The sequence below is a fragment of the Sturnira hondurensis genome, unplaced genomic scaffold (genome assembly GCF_014824575.4).
Source record: "Sturnira hondurensis isolate 20B ecotype Veracruz unplaced genomic scaffold, ASM1482457v3 Scaffold0018877, whole genome shotgun sequence".
NCBI classification, from domain to species: domain Eukaryota; kingdom Metazoa; phylum Chordata; class Mammalia; order Chiroptera; family Phyllostomidae; genus Sturnira; species Sturnira hondurensis.
The window spans coordinates 1,019,267-1,046,743 of record NW_028091508.1 but is presented as its reverse complement, the minus strand read 5'-3'; the positions used below and the strand labels follow the sequence as shown (position 1 = coordinate 1,046,743).

At 46.7% G+C, this 27,477-nt stretch overlaps 1 protein-coding gene across 4 annotated transcripts in view; it reads left to right on the top strand.

Moving 5' to 3' along the window:
• SCNN1B (sodium channel epithelial 1 subunit beta) overlaps positions 1 to 27,477 on the top strand; it is a 57,007-nt gene that overhangs the window by 18,271 nt on the left and 11,259 nt on the right. For 2 of the 4 annotated variants that reach the window (XM_037070646.1, XM_037070644.1), the window contains exons 2-5: positions 2,372 to 2,513; positions 17,203 to 17,521; positions 20,128 to 20,404; positions 23,102 to 23,292. In XM_037070646.1, coding sequence (XP_036926541.1) covers positions 17,211 to 17,521; positions 20,128 to 20,404; positions 23,102 to 23,292 — 779 coding nt within the window. In that variant the 5' untranslated portion in view covers positions 2,372 to 2,513; positions 17,203 to 17,210. Of the gene's footprint in view, positions 1 to 2,371; positions 2,514 to 3,194; positions 3,366 to 17,202; positions 17,522 to 20,127; positions 20,405 to 23,101; positions 23,293 to 27,477 lie in introns of all 4 variants that reach the window. The other 2 variants (XM_037070645.1, XM_037070643.1) reach the window with 2 other exon arrangements.

The following is a 27,477-nucleotide window of genomic DNA, read 5'->3' as shown; positions in this document are numbered from 1 at the left end:
GGACAGTGTTTTACACTGAGGGCACATCCCAGCCCACCAAGTGGCAAGTCTATCACTAAGTAATCACCACATGTGAGTAGTGGCTTCTGTGTTAGACAGAGAAGTTCTGCTGGGGCAAACATGGGCATGAGAGGCCAGTGCACACCCACAGGAGATTTAGAAGTCTAGTGGAGGGAGACAGATGGAAAACATGTGAATAGAGATCAGATGGTCTCTGATGGTATATTAGTGCTACAGATTACAAATAGGGCCATGGGCTAGGGTGCTCCACGCGTGGGGGGCCCGGGTGAGTAGCATTTGAGCTAAGACTTCAAAGAAGCAGCCAGCTCCATGAAGATCTAGGGTGGTGGTCCTCAGTTCTGCCCATACATCCAATTCTGTGTGGAAGTTTAAAAATATGTTTATAGACACCAGGCCCCACATCAACCTGCAGAGTCAGAATAGCTGAGCGTGAGGCTCAGCGTGTGTGTGTGTGTGTGTATGTGTGTGTGTGTGTGTTAAGAGCTCACTTGAGCCCTGGCTGGTGTAGCTCAGTGGATTAAGTGCCAGCCTGCAAATCAAATGGTTGCTGGTTTGATTCCCAGTCAGAGAACGTGCCTGGGTTACGGGCCAGGTCCCCAGGAGGGGACACACAAGAGGCAACCACACACTGATATTTCTCTCCCTCTCTTTCTCCCTCCCTTCCCCTCTCTCTAAAAATAAATGAATAAAATCTTTTTTAAAAAAAGAGTTCATTTGAGGCACAGCCATGAGAGCTGTGGCAGCTGCTGAGGACCAGTGGTGAAATAAATGATCTTGGCATATTAGAGGAGCAGAATGAGGAAGGACCAGGGTAGGAGGGGCATATGGAGGGGAACAGCAGCCAGGCCTCACCGGCCCTCGAGACAATGGTAAAGAATTTGGGTGGTAGAATGTTTCTACCACACATTCTAAGTGTGGTAGAAAGTTTTTGTGGGACTTATCACAGGAAAATGCAAGGTCTTCTGGACAAAAATTTTGGATACTCTTTGCCAATGACAAATAATAGTAATAGGTTTAAGGTGCCATGTATTATTGCCTTTAATCTGGTAATGGGGAAGGATTTCCAAGGTAGGTGTTTAAATATGAAATATGGGTGTGTTTCCATGGAAGGGTATGGAATCTGTTGATTGAAGGATGGGGGATGACAGGCTTACTGACCTGGTCTTCCCAATCTCAGACTTAGGAGGGAAGCACCTGGTTTCCTTCTGTCCTTAGGAGGGAGTCCTTCAGCCTCCTCTCTCCTCATTCCCATCCTTGGGGGCATCTCACCCTAATGCCTATTGGCTCCTTCTCTTTGACAGCTTTTATTAGTCTGCTCAGGTTGCTATAACAAAATACTACAGACTGAGCAGCTTAAACAACAAAAACTTGTTCTCTCACAGTTCTGGAAGTTGAAATACAAGGTCAGGGTGTCTACTGAGACCTCTTCCTGGCTCTCAGTTGGCCTTGTTCCTGTTGTGCTCTCATACGGTCTCTCCTCCGAGAGGGCACATCCCTATTGTCTCTTTGGGTGTCCAAACATCCTCTCCTTATAAGGAGGCCAGTCAAATTGGATTGGGGCGCACACTATTAGCCCCACTTAACTTCATCATCTCCTTAGTAACCCTGTCTTCAAGTGCAGTCACATTCTGAGGTCCTGGTGTTTAGGGCTTCAACATATAAACTTGAGGGCGGGGACACCATTCACCTCTAAGTGGCATGTGGACAGAAGGAAACCAGGTGCTTTTCTCATCCCACAGCACACACACACACACATACAAGCAGCAGCTACATTTGGATGTTTAAGTAAAAGGCACCTTCCAACTGGAAAGGTTTCCAGCCTTGAAACGAAACCAATGAACACCAGCTGAATTTCAAACCTTCCCCCAGCTTTGAAGGTCATGCATACTTACGGAACACCTACTGTGCGCAAGTTACAAGCTCAAGCATCAGGAAATCTGTCCTGGGATCTCCTCACCCAATAGGGCAGATTAGAGAGGGATAAAAAATAACCATGATGTGAGGCACATGGGAGCAAATAAAAGAGGAGCTGGTTTACAGAAAATATCATGGGGCTACAGGGGTGGGAGGAGGAAGAGGAGAGGATGACTTTGGTTCAGTGGGGACTGGGAAATGAAGTAAGTGCTATTTTCCCTCATTTTACAGATGGGACAACCAGGACACAGAAAGGGTAAGTCTATTCTACAAGGTCACGCAGCAAATAAGTGACAGCTAGGATTTGAACCCAGGTTCTTAAGCATTCATTACCCTATTTTAAAGGAGAATGAGGGAAATAAAAGGAGACATGTGGGTTGGGGCCACACTGAAAGGTATCTTGAACACCAGCTAAAGCTTTGCCTTTGTTCTGCAGACACAGGGAACCGTTGAAAGTTTCTGACTGAAGTGTGCTGTGGTGACAGCTGAGCCTCTGGGAAGTGCAGCACAAAACCTGAAGCGTTCATTTACTGAGCTGGGAAATTCCCCTTCCCGCACCGGTGTTTTCTAAATTGCAGGTAAGTGAGAAAACTTCCCAGCCACCTACACATTTTCATCCTTCTTTCCCCAACAAGGATAATAATAGTCAACATTTACTCAATGCTATGCTAAGAGATTTACGTGCATTATCTCATTTTAATCCTCCCTGAAAATAAAGGCCCAGGGCGGGAGGTGTTATTGCTGGCCTGTTTACAGATGAGACTCCGGAGGCTCGGGGAGGTGCTGTGATGGGTTCACGCCTCTGCCCAACTCTGTCTGACTCCCAAGCTCACACTTGGAATAATTATAGAATAATTCATGCTTCCCAGTGGAAAACAGAGAGCTCGACCTACTACATGGGCCTCGAAATTTTACCAGGTTGGCCCTATTTTTCTGACTCTAGTTAGGGACACTTCATTTTATTCCCGGGTGGCATCTTCCAAGGCTCACAGATACTCTCCACTCCAAGTTGCCTCCAGCCTTGGCAGGGAGGGAGGAAGGGAGGGAGGGAGCAACTGAAACTGGCTGCATTCTTCCCTGCTGGCTGTCAACACATACCACCCACCCTGGGCAAGTGGCCACTTGCATGGCTGGGGAGGGGAGGATGGTGTGCTCACCGTCGGCATCCCAAGTTGCCTGCCCATTAGGAAGCGATGACATGGCTTCTGGCATCAGGCCTGGTGGGTGAGGTGTTTTCCCATGTAAATGTGATTGTACAGGATAAAGCCTGGTGCAGCTGAGTCCCTGGCAATGAGGAAATAAACACAGCTTCAAGGCTCTGTCAACAAGGGCTTGGAAGGCAGGAGCCCTCCAGGAAATACAAGTTCTGAAGCTGCCGCCAACTCTGAAATCCATCTCTGGTTCACCCTCTCCTCAAGAGAAAAGGAAAGGTACTCCTGCCTCAATTTTGGAAAGAATTGTTGCACTACTGAGACCCCAGGCAAATTTTCTCAGTTAGCATCATTCTCTTTGGGGCTTTTTAAAACATTTATTTGTTTTAAAAAGTAACAGAAATTTTTGGAAAAAAACACTTGCCAATATTAGAACACAGGCTGAAGAGTATATCTAATCTGAACTTCTTGCCCTGACCAGTATGGCTCAGCTGTTTGGGTGTTGTTCCGCAAAGGGAAAGGTTGCTGGTTCGATTCCCCATCAGTGCACATGCCTGGGTTACAGGTTCAGTTCCTGGTCGGGTCAGAGTGTACACAAGAGGCAACCAATCTATGTTTCTCTCGCTTTATTTCTCCTTCCCTTCCCCTCTCTCTGAAAAAATGAATAAAGAGGTAAATAATCTGAACTTCTCTTTCAAGCTTGTTCTTCCAAATAGTAGACACTTAATCCCAACCAATCTAGCATTTCCTGTGCCCCTTTTTCTAAAGTCACATCTAAATTCTAAGAAGCTTACATTTTTTTATTTATTTAATTGAATTTATTGGGGCGACATGGTTAATAAAATTATACAGTTTTCAGGTATACAATTCTAAAGAAGCCTACATTAAAAAAATTCTTCTATAATTCTCACTGCCTAACAACCATTTTTCCCGGACAGTTTATTTTTCCATGAAGCTTAATCTCATTTTCATCAAGTAATATTCTATCATAAACATTTTTCCATGTTGATATAGATTTTTTCCATTAATTATTTGTAATCATATAAGCAATAGCTGTTCATTCCTAGTGGAGTAAAAGATACAAAGCACAGATAAATTAAAATAACCACAGATACTTCTACCTGAAGATAATCAGTATAAATATTTTGGTTAATTCCATATACATTTTTTTCTTACGTACGTAAATACCTATAAATTTATAGTTTTTTAAAACAAAAATAATTAACTGTTCTTCAGAGCTCCTAAATATTTCATCTTGCGCCTGTATCTGTTGCATCCTTCTGCTCTGTTGTACATTTAGATTTCCTTGCCATGACCATCTGTGTCCATGCAGAGAGACAGGCAGTGAGGGTTTTGTTGGCACAAGATGTGCTCACCTTTCAAACCTCCCCATGGCACTCGGCCACCAGGTGAACAGGGAAGTGACAAACCAGGAGCACTCTGGCCTCCTGATGAGGCTTAGCATGTTGGCCAGAGGCCAGATAGGTGCTTATTTCTCCTTTAAAATGCCATTCAAAAAAGAAAGGGTTTTTCTGGCAGCTCTGGCCACAGGTGATGTTTTGAAGTTTAGGGTCTTTGGGCTGGGGTGGCAGGACATGTGTCAGACTAGGATGGAGACTGATGTCATCTTAGACCAGTAGTAGAAAAACCCACAGAACAGGTTTTGTGAGAACATTGCCTTGCACAGCAGCTGGTGGCCAAGGGGCAGGTTGTCCTTGAGTTGCAAGTGGCAAGGTATTTTACCTAATCTGGTGAGTTTGTGAGGCAAGGGAGGATCTTGGCTGGATCTGCCTCCTGGTGCAGTGTGGCATGTGGAGATGGTTTTTTGATGGTGTGCTGATAAAGGTCTTTCATGTCACTAGCAACTATTTGTGTTGTATTAAAAAACATACATAATTAGTAACCTCGAACCTGTGATTTTGTGGACATCGTTGCTTAGGACAAAGTTCAAGTAGGTATTTAAGTAAAAACAAGAGTGAGTCAATGTAAAGAAAGATATTGAGTCAATAAGAGTGTAGCTGGTACCCAGTTGCAGCCCAAATTGAGAAGACAGCCCTCAAGGTCTGTCCTTGCGGGTCAAGAGTTAGTCCCTGAGAACACAAAGCCAGCCAATCACCATCAGCTCCATCCTTGACCTGCCTTTGGTACTCAGGCCCCTGTCTTCACAGGCAGCTCCTTGGACCTTCTCCACCTTGCAGTGTGAGCTGGGTCAAGGATCCAGAAGGTACTGGAAACAAGCAGTCAGCATAGGTTCACTATCTGTGCTCCCAACAGCAGGAAGCTGGGCTGGTCTGGTCAGTTTTGAACACAGAGGTCCCGTCCTGCAACATTGTAGTAAATGCTTCTGAACTTGGGCCTTGGTGTTGCCACCTGCACCATAACTTGAGCGTTTGTTTCTTTTCGAAGTGAGATTTTTTAAAAATGAGTCTATGTATTTCAGCTTTTCTTTAGACTCTAGATGATCATGTTGGCATAAAAGGGGTCCCAGGGATCTCCCAGTACTGTGGATGATCCTATTTAGGTATGTGTCCGTCTTTAAAAATATAAAATGGGACCTGGCTGGTGTGGCTCAGTGGATTGAGAGTCAGAGTGTGAACCAAAAGGTTGCTGGTTTGATTCCTAGTCAGGGCACATGCCTGGGTTGTGGGCCAGGCCCCTGGTTGGGGGACGTAGGAAAGGCAACCACACACTGATGTTTCTCTCCCTCTCTCTAAAAACAAACAAATAAAATGTTACATATATATATTTGACTCTCAGCACTTGGTGGGAGCTAGTAAAAGTGACTCAGGAGGTGGGTGTTGTTGGATCATCGCCAGGAAGGGAGTCCCAGGCTCTGTGTCCTCAAGATGTCCTAAAAGTCAAAGAAAGTGCAGACAGAGCTTCCTCATTCTGTGTCAGTTTCTTTTGTAATCTTTATAGCTTTCACTATCAAAAAAAATTTGTTCCCATGTCCTTTTGCATATTACCACCTAAGAGTTGAGTGGCATTTGTCTGGTGGGCACCATGTAACAAACATGTATTTAGCTGTCCATTTTAAATACTGCAGTGTTCCATTTGGATTTGGAAAATAGTCATTTTTATCACTTGCATAAGCCCTTGGAAAATAAAAGCTAGTAAAAGCCAGTATACATATATTGCTGTAAACCAAGCATTGTAGAACAATGTTTAGAAAACACTTGCAAATGTAGGTGTTGTATTGTCCCCAGTATTCAGATGAGAAAATGGAGGCCCAGAGACACCATGTAGCTTATCCCAGGTTGCACAGCCCACCTGGATTCAAGGTTGGCTCCAGCACCCAAGCCCTGAGCCTCTCCCCTACATGGGGAGTTGGGTTAGCCTTTCCTGCGTGCTCTGCCTTTTTTGGATTTCTTCCTGTACTGGGGGAAATTCACCCCAACATTCCAGCCAAGAGATAGATGACTCTTCTTTTGAAAATACAGCCCAGCTCAGCTAAAAGTCGGTGGATACAGGCAGAGCCAATGTTTGGCAGGACCACCCCTGGTCGCCCAGAAGGTGCCTTGGAGCAAATTAGAAAGATGACGCTGTGTGTGGGTGCAGGCCCTGTGGGACCACCACATGGGCACCCCTGTGGGGTTGGACTTTGGCTCCCATCCCAAAGCTTCCAGCCTGAACAGGCACACCCAGTACAATCTTTCCTGGTGCCCCCATGGTAAGTTACGAAGCAGGTGGAAGCAGCCATTCTTGGGGCCATGGAGGCCCTGTTTCTACCAGGAACACCAGTCTACTGAGAAGTGGTGACAGATTCTTTCCTCCAAAAAGCCTGTCTCTTGTGGACCCTGCAGCCTGCTTTTCATGTAGTGCCCAAGGGGCAGAGGCGTGTGCTGTGCTGAGCTCTGAGCAGGGGTATCTCCTATGCCCCAGGCCTCCACTGAGCTGACTGTGGGGAGGGAGGACATTGTGGGGCAGATTTCGGCTTCACGTCTAGAGACCAGGCCAGGTTTTCCAAGGCCCCTGTTGCATGCTCTCTGCAAGATATAGCCAGTGTTTTCCAGTGGCAGCAGCTCTGAGCACTTGCCTGACATTGTCACTCATCTTTCACCCAGACTGGCACAGCATGCTGCTCTGCTCCAAGGGGGCAAGGGGCAGGGGGCAGGAGGGAGCCTGGCCTAGGGCTGGAGTGAAGATGGAAGCAGGCCCTGCCCCACTTCCTTTGTCCATGCTGGCTCCTGTTGTGGTGACAGCTCTGTTCTTACCTCTCCTTGATCATAGTCAGTGCCTGCTGCTTTGGCTTAACCAGCTCCCTTCCTTTCCCAGCACCCCAGATTACAAAATGTATACCGTAATTGGCCTCTTCAGGAAAGATTGTTTGGTTTTGCCCAGTGACAAAGGGAGAGTGCTGGCACCTGAGTCATGACTAGATTTCCCAGGGTCTTAAAGGAGGTGCAGGGAGAAAAGTGCACAGGGCAGCAACTCCCAGGCAGCAACCCCTGGCCCACTGCTCTGGGTCTCCCGTCATATGGGTCTTCTTCACAAGTGTAGGAAGTGGCCTCATCAGCAGCCAACACACGTGGGCTGCATATACAGCTGCTGGTGTCAGGCAGGCTGGGGTTAGCTGTAGCTGTTTACAGGGGTTCTCTGGGAAAGCCAGTTGCCCACCACTCAAGACCTGGAAACCATGGGATTTCCTTGCCAGCAAAGGACTCGGTCCCACAAGGAGCAGAGCCTGGGTGCCCCTTCTTCCGCTGGCCATTTCCCCAGGAATGACAGTCCCAACAACTCAGGGTCGTTTTGAATGATTCTGCTCCTTGCATAAAATAATAATAATAGCGGCTACCATGTATCTAAACACACTATAGGCAGGCACTGAGCAAAGTGCTTCCTGTGCATTGTTCCACTGAGTCCTGGCAACAACCTAGAAGACATGGGTACTATTACCCACATTTTATAGATGAGACTCCAAAAGACCAACCTATTGTTGTCATGAATTGAGGCCCTCCCTTGAGGAAACAGGAGAGCTGGATCCCAACTGGGGCCTGGCTTCCAAGCCCCACCCTGTTTCCCCCTCAGTGGGAATGCATTTCTCAGTCCTTCACATAGGGCATTTGGTGGCTAGTCAAAGGCCATGGGCTGCACCCCTCTGTGCTGTGGCCCGGACTTCCTCACTGCCCTTGGAGGGCTTCCCTGCCCCATAGAATGAGAGGGTGATTCCACCCTCACTCCAACACTGAGAGAAACAGTGGGATACTTACCAATGTGCCTCACATCACCCCCAAACACTACCCCAAAACATGGGACAATGACTGCAAAAGACACTTCCATAGGATGTGAGAGTGCGGCCACTGTCTGGACACCATAGAGACAGAAGGGAGTGAACCATCGATGGACCCTACCACAGAGAACTCTGTGGTGATGTCAGCATGAGTTTACCACAAAATACTTAGCATTCCAGGGTCAAAATGAACATGAAAATACTTCTAAACCAGTGCCTTTCATCCACTCAAGTCACAACCAACAGAGAATGAGCATATTTGTGGCACACACTGTGGTCAAGGGACAGGGCAGCACATGCTGATAGCAGAGGGGCAGGAGCCCCCACAGCCCAGACCAGCCCACACAGACTGGTCACCCAAGCCTCCAGCGTTTGAACAGCTCCGCTCACCTGAAGCACCTATCGGAGCTGCTCCCCACACTCCCCAGCAAGCCTGAAGTGCAGCTCCTCCTCCTTGCTTTGCTCCCACAGCTCTTGTAACTGTGGTTTGCACCCCATCACCTCACAGCAGCCTTTGCCTTCTGGGCGGTGAAGTTGTTTCCAGTCTGAGAGTATTTCGATGTTACAGTCGCCATCCTTACCGTGCTCACATGGGCATGCATGCACCTATGCTCACGAGGTCGCGTGCACAACATAAACAAGAAGTGAAAGTGTGTTGGGTCCTGATCATCACATTCTAAAAGCAGTAGAGGTGGCAGATTATTCTCCAAATGACTGCACCATCTTACACCCCATCAGCATGTGGAGCTGTGCTTTTCCTCAAAGCTTGGCCAATATTTTAATTTTTGTGAATCTGATGGCTGCCATACAGAATTTTTAAACATAACTCCATTCTCTCTTTCTTACATGCTTGCACACACATATAAGTACACATCCACTGATTAATCAGAAAGATATTCCCATGAGCCAGGACAATAATGCCTGTATACAAAGACTGAAAACATACTTCGCACATATTCATCTTTCATAAAGATTAGAAACTTGATTACAGCTATCAGATCCTAATTTCATATCACAATTTTTAAAAAATAATAATTTCAATCAGAATCAATTAAAAATTGCTTTTTAAAATGTTTTTTGTCTCCTGTGGGCATGTGGGCAACACAAAGACAGGGTTTGTTTGTTTGTGTTTTTGTTTTGTTTTTAATATATTTTATTGATTATGCTATTACAGTTGTCCCATTTCCCCCCTTCACTCCCCTCCACCTTGCACACCCTCTCCCACCCACATTCCCCACTTTAGTTCATGTCCACATATCATAAGTTCTTTAGCTTCTACATTTCCTATACTATTCTTGCCTTCCCCCTGTCTATTTTCTACCACCATCTATGCTACTTATTGTCTGTACCTTTTCTCCCCTTCTCCTCCTCCCACTCCCCAGTTGATAACCCTCCATGTGATCTCCATTTCTGTGGTTCTGTTCCTATTCTAGCTGTTTGCTTGGTTTGTTTTTCTTTTTGTTTTAGGTGTGGTTGTTAATAATTGTGAGTGTGCTGTCATTTTACTGTACATGTTTTTTATCTTCTTTTTCTTAGATAAGTTCCTTCGACATTTCATAAAATAAGGGCTTGGTGATGATGAACTCCTTGAACTTGATCTTATCTGAGAAGCACTTTATCTGTTCTTGCATTCTAAATGAAAGCTTTGCTGGAAAGCTTTGCTGGCCAAGCAATCTTGGCCATAGGTCTTTGGATTTTATGACTTGGAATACTTCTTTCCAGGCCCTTCTTGCCTGTAAGGTCTCTTTTGAGAAATCAGCTGACAGTCTGATAGAAACTCCTTTGTAGGTGACTGTCCCCTTATCTCTTGCTGCTTCTAGGATTCTCATCTTCATTTTAATCTTGGCTAATGTAATTATGATGTGCCTTGGTGTGTTCCTTCTTGGGTCCACCTTCTTTGGGACTCTCTGAGCTTCCTGGACTTCCTAGAAGTCTATTTCCTTTGCCAGACTGGGGAAGTTCTCCTTTATTATTTGTTCAAATAAGTTTTCCATTTGTTACTCTTCCTCTTCCCCTTCTGGTACCCTTATAATTCAAATGTTGGAACGTTTAAAGATGTCCTGGCAGTTCCTAAGCCTCTCCTCATTTTTTTGAATTCCTATTTCTTCATTCTTTTCTGACTGGATCTTTCTTCCTTCTGGTCCACTCCCTTGATCTGAGTCCCAGTTTTCTTCCCATCACTATTGATTCCCTGTGCATTTTGCTTCATTTCACTTAGTGTAGCCTTCATGTTTTCATCTAATTTGCAACCAAAATCAACCAGTTCTGTGAGCATCCTGATCACCAGTATTTTGAACTGTGCATCTGATAGGTTGGCTATCTCTTGGTCGCTTAAAAGTATTGGCTCTGGGGCTTTGATTTATTCTTTCATTTGAGTCATTTTTGGGGGGGATCTAGTTGTGCCTGTTACAAAGTGAGGGGCTGAGCCTTAGGTGTTCACCAGGGCGGGGTAACCCAAGTCCCTGGGTTGTGGTGCTGTATACGGGGGCAGGATCTGAGAAGGAACAATGGCGCTTGCTCCGCTCAACATCAGATTTCAGTCCCCGCCACCACTTCCCTCAAGCAAACTGGGCCCTTCTGGTGCTAGTTCCTGGGTGGGTGGGCTTGTGTAAATTCTAGGACCCAGTGGGTCTCCCCAATGAACTCTCCTATGAGGCTGGGAGTCTCTCCCTGCGTCTCAACCCCCACAGGTGTTTTCAATCACTGTTTTGAGGCTTTATTTCTCGGCACTGGGACCCTGGGTTGCACTGTCTGTCTCACTCCCCAGTTTTGCCTGGTTTATCTGTGCACAAATGTAGGACCACCTGGTCAGCCAGCTGCCTTGCACACAGTGCCTCGCTTCCCAATCACCACCTCGTTGGGTCTGCCCATTGCCACCCTGTGTCCAGGGCCTGCCAGCTACTGCCTGCACTCCCAGGGTCCTCCTGCAGCCATCGTGCGTGCCCAGGGTGCCTTGTGTGCCAGTGCCACTGCTTTTTGTGTCACGATCCCTCTCTGCCTGGCCACCCGACCCTGCCCTTCCTACCGGTCTGGATGAATGTGTCTGTCTTTCAACTCCTTGATTGTCCGACTTCCACACAATTCAATTTTCTGTCAGTTGTGGTTGTTGTTTTGTTTCTAAATTGTCCTTATTTTGGTTGTGCGAGGAGGCACAGTGTGTCTACCTATGCCTCCATCTTGGCCAGAAGTCTCGTTTCTGTTTTGTTTGACGACTGGCGGAAGTTTGGCACCTGGAACAGTGCTGAGCACACAGTCAGGCTCATTGGTTACTGACTGAGTAAACAAATAGGTTAAACATTGAGAGGTACTAACTGATGTTATGCCACTAAATCTAATAAAAATAAAAATAAAAAACATTGATATGGTCCAAAATACAAAAGGTACAAAAAGAAGAAGTAACTCACTTTTAAATTCCCCTGGGCATCTAGTTTCCCTTCTGAAGGCCACTCTCATGACCACTTTCTGGAGCGGCCCCTGAGAGGTAAATGCCTCTACACTTTCTGTTCTTTACACAAATGCGTGCAGGCTTTATATACTGATCTGACCTTTCTTTTCTTCCACTTAACTGTATATATACCTTGGCAGAATTCTCCTTCTCTTGTCAGCTCCAATAAGACCACTGTGGGTCCAGGAGAACTTGGAGGGAGCCACTTTCCTTAGCGCCTCCCTTCGTAACACTGGGCTTGACTTTATGGGAGGACCTATAGCTGTTGGCAAGCACAGCTTTGAGCAGATGAGGTGCATGTATGCCCATGGAAGGGGAGACCAGAAACCAGGTGACTTGGTTTCCATTTCTAGATCTACCTCTGACTCACTGTGACCATGGTTAAGTCCCACTGTGCTCTAGTCACCTCTCTGCAAAATGAACACACTTTGCTTACCCCCATGGACTTAAAAGGGCAGCAGGAAGACATAGGAGGAAGCACTTGGAAGAGATCCTATGTCTTTGGACCAGCGCATGCTTATGCCAGGTAGAAAATAATTAACAGACAATTTCCTGAAGGGTGGTAATCAAGATAACTTAAATGGTACACAGAGGAACAGTTTTTCAAATACTGAAGTTATTTTCATGTTATTTTTAGGAAAAATGGGTTAGCACATCTAACATATTTCACAGACATAGTATTGCTAAGTGTTCATAGTATTACTTCAGACAAGGCTGAGCTTTTTTTAAGTAAAAAAGTGAGTTGAAGTGATGTTATATACTAAGTAAATAATGATACAGGTGCTACAGGGATTTAGCAAAAATTGTAAAGGTGATATGCAAATGCTGATGTTTGGGAAACATTGAATTCATGGATACTGATGTGAAAACCCATTTTCAAAATTTCTTTTTATTTAATGCAAATATGCAGGGCACAATAGTAGATCAGGTGCCAACAGACTTTTCCTGTGAAGATCCAGACAGTTAATAGTTTGGGCTTTGCAGGCCGCACATGTCTCTGTCATGTCATCTTCTTGTCATAACCCTTTACAAATATAAAAACTGTCGTTAGCTCAAGGGCTGCACAAAATAGGCCTTGGGCTAGATCTCGAGTTGAAATTTCCAGGCTCTTGCAGGAAATTAAGCAGTTTACCGAGCATAATAGTTGCCTCAAATACAAGTAAAAACAACTTGAGTGGGACCCATTTATTAATAACATTAATATTTTCCTTACTCCTCATTTTTCATTATTATTATGACCTCACAGATTTTTATGCATTTAATGTTTCACTTTATTGCCGGGTTGTTTTTGTTTTTGTTTTTAAGGTGCTCAATTTGTCCCACCTTTGCCAGTGAAAACCCCTTCAAGGAGTCCTTCTGAGTGACCCTTGTACTCTTTGGTACCTTCTTTTGCTTTCTGGCATAAGACATCCCAAGTTCATCTAGTACATTTCCTGCAGCAAAGGTGGTAAGAGCCATCTTTATAAGAAGCCCTGGTTTCTCTTGGTCAGGAATGGTACCTGAAGACCAAACACTGGATGTCTGCCTGCAATGCACATGTTTGCATTTATAAATAGAGACGACATCCAGTGCGTGTCTTGGCTCCTGGAGAGATTCTGACCACTCTCCTGACGTTTTCCTGTGCCACCTCCAGCCTGGGACAGCGAGCCCCATTTGCAGCTCTGACCCTGGCCAGCTGTTCGAGGACAGTCAGTTCTGGGGCTGCCCTAGCAGAGACAGAAACATTTTTCAATAACCAGAGTCAAATGCATTTTCAGTTGACCCTTCAATTAAGTATAAAAATCCAGCTACCCAGAGCATTTACTCCCTGATAGCCTTAGGTAATTGAGGTTTTGGTGCAAAAATAAGTACAGGGGATTTTAATGAAAGCAGCTAACCTACAATTTACAAGGGTCACTAAGTCAGATGTCTGTATACGCCAAAACAGTGACTAAAAAAGTGAGCAGAATGGGCTACATGTAAGAAAATCGGGATTGTCAGAATGAGGGGGATGGGAGGGCAGATTTCCTCAGGGGGCAAACCTAATACAGCTCCTGGGTCACCCATCTGCAACCTCTCATTCAGAAGACCCAGAAGAATTGACCTTATGAATAACATTTACACGTCTTTGGTCAAAATCAGTAGTGACCCACACTGGGCTCCCAATTTCTCTTCCTCCAGGAGACTGAGTCAAATCTCAAGGAACATTTATCTCTGAAAGTGAGTAGACATTTTCTCTTAGAAGAAGTCAGAAGTGGACGCACACGTTGAACTTGCTGTGTGCGTTTTTGAACTTGCTGACAGAACCTTTTGCGGTGGTCTGTGACTAGGCAAGGCATGGTGGCACCCGCTCCCCTTGCACCCATGTCAGGGACCCCATCTCCACTCCGCTTGTTTGGATTAGTTTAAGCTGTAAACAGATTTAGACCTTTGTACACAAGCTGTGTATACATCCCAAACACAGACCATTTATCACCTTGGGGATGAAATCTGACGTAAAATTGTTTATAACATTCATTGATTCTTACTTGGCTAGTCTCCGAGGGGCCTAATGACAATTAGGAGGTAAGCTAATAGCAACACACTGGGGCCTATCATTGTCACAGTTTTCGCGGCCACCATGTTATTGTTTACTGAGTATGTTTCTTTCCTTTTTTTAAGTAATTGTATTTAAGCACCTAAAGTAAAAGCCAGTATCTCGTTTATTTTTTAATTTTCTTATTCATTGATTTAAGAGAGAGAGTGATTTGTTGTTCCTCCCATTTACACATGCATTGACTGATTTTTGCATGTGCCCTGACTAGGGATAGAACCCATAACCTTGGCCTATGGGTATGACACACTCAGCAACTGAGCTAGCAGCCCAGGGCCCAAGCCACTATCTCTTGACGTAAATAGAAGATCCCTCTTACAAATAAACCCAGGGAAAACAGAATTGTTACTTCTAACTAGATACTGTTGCCTGGTATGACTCTGAGCCTGAGGCCTCATTGTTCAACTAGGAGATTTAAAAGGTGTTAAGGACCTGCTTGGAGTGAGCTGAGAAGTTCTCCTTGACTAAAACATTGATTACATGAAAATGGAGAAAGTAGACATCAGAGAAGCCCTTTGTCTATGTCCTCCACAACAATTTATGGTGGCCTAATGTGCAAGGGTTCTGGACTACACAGGACAACCACAGTCCCAGTTCTTTCCAGGTTTATGGTTGTGGATAACAACGTGTAAGAATGAAATATCATCAGAAACACCTTGCGGTGCCTCGATCACGGCAAACGCTTACTACTCTGATGTTGCTCTTGTAGTTGTTATTATTATTATCGTTAGTTTATTATTCCAGAGCAGGGCCTGGGCCTCTGGGGAAGGGTGAGGGGATGGGTTAGTCCGTGAACAGTTGTCTCTGTCATAACAGCCTGGCTGGGTATGTACCACTCCATCTCCATCAGCGAGCAGAGGCCCGGGTGCGAGGGGAAAGCCTTTAGCAAGCTGACTAGGAAGGTGAGGGGCGTTGCTGGGTCATAAAATGAGGTCAGGAGTAAACATGCTCAGGCAAGTTTGAGATCTCTGGCTTTATTCATTTGGCACTTGGTAGCATTCCAGACACTGTGCTGAGCTTGTTGGAGATACTGCTACTCTCAAAGGGTTTCTGATTTCATAGGGGGTGAAAAGCTGCCAGCAGAAGTAACTGTGACACAGGATAGAAAAAGATGAATTCTTGTTCATTAAGATTCTAATACTTGAAAATGACAGACACCCAATTTGGATCAGCAAAAGTAAGAAAGAAAATGTATTGGTTCCCATATCTGATGAATTCAGGAATAAATGTCTTCAGGAATGGTTGCATCCAGGTGTTTCAATGATGTCAGAAATCTGTCTCTCCATCTTGTGGCTCCTCTGTGTTGGCTTTATTCCCAGGCAGTCTCTTCACTTAGCTGAAAGGGAGTCTCTTCTGTAGTTATTCCAGCATAAAGTAAGAGCATTGAATCCCAGTTGTCCAAACTGGGGTGGAGGTCACCCTGGCAACTTACACTAACTGCAACTGGGGGAGGGGCAGTTCCCCTGAGGGAACCCCAGAGTGAGGAAGAAAGGACGCCTCACTGCCCACCAGAGTGCCCCGAGAAAGACAGAGGCTCTCAGAGAGGGTCATTTCAGCCAGGGAGTAGGGGCAGCCTTATGTGGCCAGTTGGGGCTCTAGGGATAGGGTGAGGGTTCTCCTGCCACAGGTCCCTGCTCTGCATCTGGGGAGAAGAGGAACAGGTATTTTTGAGAAGCCATCCTGTGCCCAGTTCTCAGTATCTTGGGTAATCTTCATAAGAACCCTGTCTCCTCATGCAGATGGGAAACAGTCTCAAAAAGGTTAGGCATTCCTCAGTGAGTCACCCTCACCTAGCACCCTCCTCTCCTGGACTCCTGACCCCATTCCAGTGTGTGTCCACAGAGCAGATGGAGGGCTGTTTTCCAAAGGCAATTTGAATGGTATCACCCCCCAAAGATTCAGTTCTCTTGGTATTGAAACCCGAATCCTTAATGTGGCCCACATAGCCCAGATCCCTGTCTAGCTTCCCTCTCTTTCAAAGGTTTTGCTCCTGCTGTCCCCTCCACTTGAGTGTCCCCTCCAACTTTTTCACCCCATTAGTCTTGCTGTTAACTTCCAGCTCCTCCAGGGACTCTCAGTGTTGGAGGAGGTGTAGGAGTCAGGCATTAACTACACTCTGTATTTTCATTGTCTTCAAAACAACCCTAAGAGGTAGAGGCTATTATTATCCCCATTTTACAGGTAAGGAAACTGAGGCACCAAAGTCACAGCTAGAAAGTGGCAGAGCCAAATTCAAAGCCAGACATTTCAGCTCCAGAGTCCTCATTCTTAACTGCCACTGGCACTGCCTCTGGGAGCTTACAGCACAGGGTCCCCATCCTGATCATGTTTCATGATGACGCATTTTGGATGGATTACTTGGTTAATATCCTCCCCACGTGCTAACATCTTGTAATGATGGTAGCTAACATATTGAGCACTCAGTTTGTGCTAGGCACTGTATTGAGCACTTTTTATGCATTACCTAATTTCACCCTCCCAGCAGTCCTATAAATTAGGTACCATTATCCACACTTTGCAGATAGAGAACCTGAGGAGTGGAGAGTTTAAGTAACTTGTCCACTAGGCTGAAAATTCCCAGAGGGCAGAGACCATGTTCATTTTGCTCATTATTGAGTCCAGAGGGACTAATTCAGTGCTTGGCATACATAGATAGTCAATAAATACTTTTTGGTTGGATGGATGGGTGGATAGATGGATGATAGATGGCAAAAAAGGAAGAAAAGAGGGAGGGGGCAGGGAGGGAGGGACAACTGCCTCATGTAGCCTTGTTTGCCTGCCTCATTTAGATGCTCTGGCCACAACTAGGACATCCTCGGACACTAGGCTAGTGTCGTATCTGACATGGCGTTCCCATGTCTCTCTGCAGGTGCCACAATGCAGGTGAAGAAGTATCTGCTGAAGGGCCTGCACAGGCTGCAGAAGGGCCCTGGCTACACGTACAAGGAGCTGCTGGTGTGGTACTGTGACAATACCAACACACATGGTCCCAAGCGTATCATCTGCGAGGGGCCCAAGAAGAAGGCCATGTGGTTTGTGATCACATTGCTCTTTGCCTCCATTGTCTTCTGGCAGTGGGGCGTCTTCATCAAGACCTACCTGAGCTGGGAGGTCAGCGTCTCCCTCTCTGTGGGCTTCAAGGCCATGGACTTCCCTGCTGTCACCATCTGCAACGCCAGCCCCTTCCAGTAGGTGGTCCCTGGAGTGGAAGGCTGGCTTCACAGTGCCTTTTCTTTTTCTTTATTCCCCTCGCACCCACCCCCCACTTCTTTCCACCTTTCCATTTATCCCTACCTTTTTCTTTCCCTTTCTCAAAAAAGGTTGCTTACCTTTTGCTTACCCCCTCTTTTCCTCCTTTCTCTCCATTCCTTTTCTTTTGTTCCCTTCTTTCTCTTTGTTTTCAAACAACTACCTCTTTGTTTTCACCTCTTTGCAGCAAGCAAGATTCAAAATTCATAAACATCCTACACTTAAAGAGAGCCTCAGAAATATCTAGTAGTGCTTGCCTTTAGACATACCAGTGCCTGGTTATCAATTCAGCACATGTTTTTTGAACACGTACTATGTGTCAGGCAGTGCATGGACACTTGGGAATACATCAGTGAGGAAAAGTCCCTGCCCTCTTCACAGCCTAACAAAGAAAACAGATATTAACCTTTTTTCTTCAATGTGAAATTGATTATAATAGTCCAATCACTACAAAGTGATGATAAAAATATATACAACAGACATACATCAAGTGCTTATAAAGTACCAGGCAGTGAGTCGAGTGTTCTTGGGTAATTAATGTAATTCTAATTCATGCAATTACCTTAGAGATGGGCACTCCTGTAGTAGCCTCAATTTACAAATCAAGAAACGAAGATTCAGAGAGGTCAGGGAACTTGCCCAGAGACACACAGTGGACCATGGTGACATTTGAACTCAGGCCTGATCTGAGTCCAGAGCTGGCACTGTTTAACCACCTGATGGCAAAGCCTCTGAAGGGGATGCACAAATAGACCCAACCTGGTCAGGGCTGAGGAGAGGCAAGGGGTCAATCAGAGAAAAATGCCTCGAAGAATGATTACAAGTTAGCCAAACTAGTCACGGATGAAGAGTGTATTCCAAGCGGAGGGCACAGCATATGCAGAGGTCCTGGACAGACCTCAGTGCATTCAAGGAAGTGAGAGAAGGACCATCCTGGCTGGGTAGCTCAATTGGTTAGAGTGTCATCCTGCTACATCCCAAGGTTGCACCTGATCCCTTTTCAGGGCACTTATAAGAATCAACCAATGAATGAATGCCTGGGTGAGTGGAACAATAAATCAATGCTTGTGTGTCTGTCTGTCTCTCTCTCTCTCTCTAAAATCAATTACAAAACTTTTAAAGAACTGAAAGAAGGACCAGTGTGTCTGAGTCATGGAGAACATTCTCATTCACAAGAAGGTGCTAGAAGGGAATTCATACTTCCTGATTACATTTTCAGATATCAGAAAATCCCCTCTTTCTAGCAATAGGTCTCTTGCCTGTTTTTTCAGGTCCTTGCAGCTACTCAACAGAGCCCTTAGCAATCATGTTAAAACAACACTGTTCCAAGTGCTTTGTAAGCAACACCTCATTGAATCCTCCCAACAGGCCTCTATGGTAAATATTTTAATCCCAATTTTGTAGATGAAAGAACAGAGCCTGAGAGGGGTTTACTGGTCCAAGGCCACAGAGACATTAAGCGGAATGTCAGAATCTGAGTCCAGAGCCCATGCAGTAAGCCACCAAGCTCAGCAGCAGCTGTGGACACGCAGGCTGTAACAACAGCCCTCACTACTACAGCCTACCACCTTCCAAACTCTCCTCCTCCCACATGCACTCAGGGGGCTAGTTTAATAGTCAGAGGACAGGCAGTGCCAGTGTCTGAGGCTACTGTACACCTTTGTATGCCAGAACTTGGGCCTGTGCCCAGGGTTGAATGCTCTGTCCTGCAGGAAGTCCCCTAGCCAGAGATGACATACCCTGGTGACCACAACTCTGGGGTAAGATCTTGAATCAACTGGATATGGAGTGACCAGGGTACAAGGCCCAGGATTTCCACACAGAACAGTCTCTGGTATGGACACATTTCTGCCAGACTAACTGGTCACCAGTTCCAATATGGGAGCCTCCAGGGGCTCAGAGCAGATTCTGGAGCCCAGCCCCACAGTCCCACCCACCTTCTTCCTCCTGAAACTGTCTCTTGTTCCCAAAATCACTGCTGGAAAATAAGGGCCCCAGGGACACAGATCTTCCTCTTTTCCCCACACTTCCTGTGCCCTCTTGGAAGGAAGGTGGCAGAGACCCCTCTATTCCACCCTGTACAAAAACAGCATGCCCATTGAAGCCCACCGCTTCTGGGTTCCCGGGTCAGCTCTGTGAGCTCAGGACATCACAGCAACTTCCTCAGCCTGGGTTTCCTTGTCTTTATGGGGAGATGATCAGAGAATTGTGGAAGAGATTAAATTAAATAAGACATAGGAAGCACCTAGCACTTGACACATGGTAAATTGTCAATAACTGCTCTCCTCACTAGAATATGAATTTCCCCTCTGTACCTTCACAGTGCCTAGCACATAGTGGGTACTTATTCAATACACGATGAATGAGAGTGAGTGGGTGGATGGGTCAATGCATGGACACATGGGTGGGTGGATAGGGAGATGGGCACTTGGGCAGGGTGTTCTTCTCAAACATGCCGGCAGCTGTGCTGGAGTTGGAGGGGTCCCAGGCTGCAGCTATTTCTCAGCTGCTCTTGCCCCTCTTACGGAGACTTTCCTCCACCCAGGTATTCTAAAGTCAGGCATTTGCTGAGGGACCTGGATCAACTGATGGAAGCAGTTCTAGAAAGGATTGTGGCTTCTGGGCCAACCCATGCCAATGCCACCAAGACCTTGAACTTCACCATCTGGAACCACACACCCCTGGTCCTTATCGATGAGCGGAACCCCCACCACCCAGTGGTCTTCGACCTCTTTGCGGACAATCACAATGATTCATCAAGCAGCAGCCCAGCATCAGGAAGGACCTGCAATGCCCAGGAGTGCAAAATAGCCATGAGACTGGTAAGTGGGCCACAGGCATGTGTCCATCAATGGGCCCTATCCAGTGAGGCTGATGGGAGTTTCTTTCCTTTAATAATCTGGGTTTCACTGGAGGAAAGGCAGGCTGGAAGCCAGTGCCTATTTTGTATGTTTGCCAAGCTATTTTAAACATAGAAATAACTGGTATATCAGTCAAGACATTTTTGGATGCAAATGACTCAGCGCAAACTAGCTTAAGCAAAATCGGGGATTCAGTGGCTCACACACTAAGAAATCCATGGGTACATTGAGTTCAGGTGTGGTTGGACCCAAGTGTTCAGATGCTGTCATCAGGACTCTATTGCTCTCCACCTTGGCTCAGCTTTTTTAACTGGATTTATTGGGGTGACATTGGTTAATAAAGTTACACAGATATCAAGTGCACAATTCTGTAATGCATTATCTGTACTTTTCTCCCAGTCAACTTCACTCTCTGGAGTGAAGGGCCTTGACAATCCCAGACACACATCCCACCAGATAGCACTCTCCCAGAAAGCTTCTCTTTTCCAGTGACCACATCAGAAGTCCCAGGCCTGATCATCAGGTCACAAGCTCACACCTCAACCAATGGCTGTGGGCTGAAGGCCAGGCTGTCACGATTGGCCAGTCCTAGGGTCAGGTGTTCCGGAGCTGAGGGTGATTCAGCTCCCTGTGTTGTGAGACCACAGGGATTGAGCGAGGGAGAAGAGGTGGTTCTCTCAAGGATGAATTAAGTCCTATTCTCAAAAGACAGGGGCGTAAACTTCAGGCAGGTGAAAAACCACAGCTACGCAGCACAGTTGGTGCCGGAGCACAGCTGCATTGCCCTGGGAGGCAGTGCACCTGTTGGTGCTAGGTGATGCCCTGGGTAACACTGTAACTGCAGACCCCTGGGCCCCACTCCTGTAGAATCTGAATGGGCAGCTCTGGGCCAGAGCCCAGGAATCTGTACTGTTAACAAGCTCTCTGGTGATTCTGATAATCTGCCCTGGCTGGGGGCCCAGTCTGGGGCCACTCACCCCCCAGAGAGAAGCCACTGCCTCCCTTGCCACCATGTGGTCAGGACTCGCCTTCATCTCCATGTGAACCTGCACACAGCACCAGGCTTGCAGAGTCCTGCTGCCAGCTCAAACCCAGTGCCCTACTACTTTCTACTTCCCATAGAAAGTCCTCACTGGTAACTAGCTGCCCGTGTAAAGCAGGCCTGTCCCTGATGGCTGCACCAGCTGTCAGGGCAAGCCCTTCTGTGCATGCGCATACATGTGTATGTATGTTGTGCCTGTGCCCACGTGTAGTGGGAGTGAGAGTCTGCTGTCGTCACACCTTACTAACCTCTCTGGGTGGGCTTCGGCTTCTTCATGCTGGTTAGATAGGGTTGCTGTGAAAATTGAAAGGCATCATAAATTAAACCCTTGAGAACAGAACCTGAGCCAGAGTGAATGTTGTGTTATTATCGCCTCCCTAAGGGGAGACAAGGAGGCCTCCAGCAAAGGACCTGAGGACAGTGCCTCAGGCCAGCCCTGGGAAGGAGAAGCTTCTTCTGGCCTCTGAGATTCAGAAAGAAGGCTCACTATGAGATGAGAATGAATAGGGGCAGAGAGGCCAAGACCAGAGTCCCAGAACCAAGCCTGTTCTGTCTGTGTGATGACTTCGTGGTGGNCCCATGTGTAGTGGGAGTGAGAGTCTGCTGTCGTCACAGCTTACTAACCTCTCTGGGTGGGCTTCGGCTTCTTCATGCTGGTTAGATAGGGTTGCTGTGAAAATTGAAAGGCATCATAAATTAAAGCCTTGAGAACAGAACCTGAGCCAGAGTGAATGTTGTGATATTATCGCCTCCCTAAGGGGAGACAAGGAGGCCTCCAGCAAAGGACCTGAGGACAGTGCCTCAGGCCAGCCCTGGGAAGGAGAAGCTTCTTCTGGCCTCTGAGATTCAGAAAGAAGGCTCACTATGAGATGAGAATGAATAGGGGCAGAGAGGCCAAGACCAGAGTCCCAGAACCAAGCCTGTTCTGTCTGTGTGATGACTTCGTGGTGGGCCAGCTGCAGCAAGGTAAAGGGCCCTGCACCCTTCAGTGGGCTGAGACTGACAAGGCCCAGGTCCTTCCGAAGCAGAGGGGGAGGCAGAGTCTGAAGTCCTCTGTGGTTCACATGGCCTCCAGGCAGCTGCCCCTGGAAGTCTTGGGAAGGGGCTGGAAAGGAGTCAGGGAATCGGAGGGTCGGAGAATGTCTGTGTGCATGGGTGCTCAAGTGAGCATGAGTGTGGGGCCATGTGTATATGAGCTAGGAATCTAGGTATATGGGCTTGTGGGCAAGTAAAGATATGTGTGTGCATAGTTGTGACCATGATGTCATGTGACTGGGGTTATCAGAAAGTGGATGTCTTTCTCTGTATATGTGTGTGCAAACGTGTGCATATAAGGGTACACGTGTGTGCATGTGTTCACTCATGCTTAAGGATACACTGGGGGGTTGGGGTGGCACTGTGTCTATGAGTCCTTGTGACTGTGCTGCTGTGTATGAGGGGCAGCCCCTGAGCGTGTGTGAGCATGAGTGTAAACATGGGTCCCAACTGCCCAGCCCCAGGGCACACTCAGGGGAAGGGCAGCTGGCCCAGCACTCTCAGCCCTTGACCTTGGGGCAGTGACTAGGGGGCCCTGCCAGCAGCCCCACACCCACAGGAATTCTTCTTGGTCTCTGCAGTGCTGCCTTAATGGAACCATGTGCACCTTCCGAAACTTCACCAGTGCCACCCAGGCCGTGACGGAGTGGTACACCCTGCAGGCCACCAACATCTTCTCACAGGTGCCAACCCAGGAGCTGGTGAAGATGGGCTACCCAGGCGAGCAGCTGATCCTGGCCTGCTTGTTCGGGGCTGAGCCCTGCAGCTACAGGTGAGAGGTGCCTCCCGCCTCCAGAGAATGTCCTGGCTTGGGAACATCCCAGCTGTCTGCACTGCAATTTTCTGTGCCTCCGTGTCTTACTTAGGTCATGTTTCCTCGAGGAACCTGGTAAGAACCATATGAGCATTTTAAAAATCAACTTTTTATTGTAGAATCACTTTAGACTTACAAAAAAGTTGCAAAAAGATAGTATACAGAATTAGTTCCCTCATCCTCCTGACTCAGTTTCCTCTGTTGTTGCCATCTTGCATCATCATGGTCATTTGTCACGATTAAGAAACCAACATTGGCACTTTATTCATATTTCATCTTTTTTTTTTCCTGGTGACCTTTTTCTGTTCCCAATTCCATTCAGGAGACCACACTGTGTTTGGTTACCATCTCTCCCTAGTCTCTTCTGGGCTGTGATGTGTCTCAGACTTCCAATCGTGTTGGAGGGCTGCGGCAGTTTCACAGCACTGGCCAGGCATTTCACAGAAAGCACTCCATGTGGGTGCACACAGGCGAGACGGTTTGGGAAAGCAGAGCACAGAAGTGAGGTGCCCTCCTCATTGCATCACACACAGCGGCCACGACCCTGCCTGTGGTGCTGACCTCCTGAACCTGGTGGAGGTGCGCACTGCATGCAGGGCTTCTCCACTGCAAGGTCACCACACACCCCCTTCCTGTGGTCTGTATCGTGAGCCGAGTCACCAGGTCCAGCCCATGCTCTCGGGGTGGGGAGCCGGGGAGCAGGGACATGTACGGTTTGGAACCCTTCTGTAAGGCGGGTTTGTCTGGGCCCCGTTTGTGCATCTCCGGAATCATTTATTTCTACCGGTGTGGGCTGGTGTGTATTTGGGTTGTAATCCAATAGCGTATTATTTATTCTCTGCTCCGATCCATCCATCTTTGGCTGCTGGGAGTGTCCAAACCTGAAGAGAATTTTTATGAGTTTATTTGAGCCAAACTGACCACAATGCCAGGAAGCAGATCTCAAAATGCTCCGCAAAGTGACAGTCTGCAGTTTCTTTTACACATTTGGAATTAAGGAGGGAACAGTAAGGACGACCACAGGAAGGTGGGAGAAAGTAAGGGACAGGACAGCTAACAAGATTATGTTCTCCCTTGAGGGAGGTTAGCCTCTGAAGGGTCTGAAAAGGAGGATGACTCTGGCCTTTCATAGGTGCACCTGGTGCACAAGAACAATGGACAGGGCTTGCTTAAGGCAAAGATAAACCTTTCACTGAAGAAGTTATAGGCCTGGGGCGTGACTACCCACCATGACCTGCCCAGCTAGGAATTTATGATCAGATCACCCTGGGAGGTGACTTTCCACCAGTGGACTTACCAGTTTTATTACAGACACCCTTTTTTGTCCACAGAAACTTTTCCGGTCACTTTGGCATGTCCCCATCCATTTGTTTGTTTACTTATTTTTGAGTACCCCTTACTTTCTGGCACTGTGAGGTGCCCTGGGCCCAGAATCAGCCGCTGCTCTGAGGACCCCTGGTTCCTTTTATTAGAGAATGGCATTCAGAAACCAGGACCTAGGCACAGATAATCAGTATCACTATTATTATTATTACTATTACTGCTACATCGGAGACCGGGTAGCTAGTTTCTTCCCTGGGAAGCCTGCCCTGACCCCTGCCACATAGCACTTGCCATTGTTATGCTACTTCCTGCTAGGATTCTGTTTCCTGGTTTCCTCTGGAGGCTGCTGGTCTCTGTCTGCACACCTGGCCCCTATCCCAGGAAAGGTTTGGGAGGGAAACACCTGTTTCTGGAGCTGGAGATGGCTAGTACTGGGTACAGCCTCTCTGGGTAAAGAACATTATCAGCAAGCAAATAGTTGGCAAGCAGGTATGGGAGACCAGGAGTGTAATTCTGGGCAGGAGGGGATCTGGCCACACCCTGATCAGCCTCCTGCTCCTGTGCTGTAGATGTCTGAGACAACGAGTTGGGAACACTGTGTCCCCGCGCCCCTGGGGCGGTGTCTGGCCCTCCAGAGCAGTGCCCGGCTTTAGCTGGTTTGCCCCTCTCTGTTCTTTGCCTGTGGCCACAGCCCTGAACCCACACAGGATGCAGACTCCACAACGTCTGCACAAAGCTATTTCTTCCCTCCAGGCCTTTGCCTATGCTGTGCTCCCTGTCTGGTGTGCCCTTCCTTTTTTCCCCTCCCTGGGGTCAGCCACCTCTCACTCATCCTGAAAGTCTCACCTCAGGCCTCACCTCCACTAAGAACCTTTCCCTGACCTACTCCACACCCCACCCCATACCCAGCGGAATCAGGTGTCAATCCTCATGCTTATCTCTGTAGATGCCCTATCATATATAATTTATAATATTAACAAATATTTACTGAGTGTCTGTCTCTCCTGTGAGTCCAGCCCTGAGGAGAGAGCACTGAGTACTAGCAGCCAACATCTGGGGAGTACCTCAGTAAGCTCGACCTCCAGATCTCACCTCAGTCCCCTGGATGGGTGCTGCTATTATTACCTGTGTTACAGGTGAGGCACGTGAGGCTAAGGGAGGTGAAGTAACTTCTCCAAGATAGCCAGCTGGTCAGTGGCAGAGCCAGAATTTGAATTTACGCAGGCTGGCTCCCTGGCCTGGGCTTTCGGCCTCGCAGTTCTTTCTCCCTCGAGATAGACATGACAGCTACCCTCACTGGGCTTACATTCTAAAGCAGGAGGCAGCTTTAAGCAAGCAAATAAATAATAGAAGACAGTTTCAGATTTTGGTGCATCCTATCAAAAAGTAAGCAGTGGAGTCCTGGCTGGGTAGCTCAGTTGGTAGGAGCATCATCTCGATATGCCAAAGTTGGTTCAATCCCCCGGTCAGGGCATATACTGGAAGCCACCAATGAGCGCATAAATAAGTGGAACAACCAATCGATGTCTCTCTCTCTCTCTCTCTCTAAAAGTCAATAAAATTTTTTTAAAAAGAATGTATTGTACTTTAAAATTCCCTCTAAAAGCCCATTTACATAAAAAATAGAAGTTTTGTTTTTTTTTAAAAAAGCAGTGGAAATATCTGCTGTGGAACGTAAGACTTAGAGGACAATTCTGTGCTTCTCTCGATAGGTCTGTGCATTGAATGCACTGAGCTCCATTCCTCCCTGTTATAATAAAATAAGAAAAGCAATATAAAGGCATCCGAAGACATTTTAAAGCCATTTCTATTCTCTCTGGAAACTGGAGAACACAGACGCAGACGTACAGAGCAGGGCTATCTTGTGGGGAGCTACCGCCCAGCCCCAGCAAACAGGACTCGCACCTTCCCAAGGCAGCCCCGTTCCTCCATCTGCCAGAGTTCAGAGTGCACGTGTAAGAGAAAAGACTTTTTTTAAAAAAAACAGAACCACAATACCATTATCCCACCTGAAAAAAATTAGCAATATTCCTCAATATCATCAACAGTTTAGTTGTGTTCACTCTCATAAATGTCATACTTTTTCGTCTGTTTGCTTGTTTGAATCAGGATCCAGTTATAGTCCACACATTGCAATTGTAACCCAAGTCTTTCACATTTCTGTTCATCGACAGGTTGCCTCCCTTTCCTTCTCTCACAGTTTGCTTGTTGAAGAAACTGCGTTATTTATCTTGAGTTCCCCACAGTCTGAATTTCACAGATTGACTCTCTGTGGTGCCTTTGAACATGTTCCTCTATTGCTAGTATTTGTTGCAAGTGGCACTCAGAGACAGATACTCAGTGCTGTTCGGTGCTGATGTTTTTGGCAAAAGCGCTTGTTCATGAGCCTGTGCTCTGCTGGCCAGAGACACACAGTAGCAGTCATCCCAGCACAGCTGCCAAATCCGCCATTCATCAGCATGCAAGAGGCTGCTCTCCTGGCTGTATCACTCCATCTTCAATTATCAGTGGGATCAAACCAGAGCTTTTTTTTTTACAGCAAATTGCAAGAAAAAAAATGTCATGTGGAGGGCACATAGCATAGATTAAGAGAGACTTAAAAGGCATATCAGCCAATCACATGTTAACATTATTTGAATCCCAATTTAAACAAACAAACTGTGGAAAACAAAATTGACATTTTACAAGACAACTGAAACTTTGAACTGAATATTTAATAATATGAAGGGATTTTTGTTAGTTATTTTTAACATAGTAGTAGCATTATTTTTTAGTTCTTTCTTTTAGAAATCTATATGAAGTATTTCAAATTAAGATGTC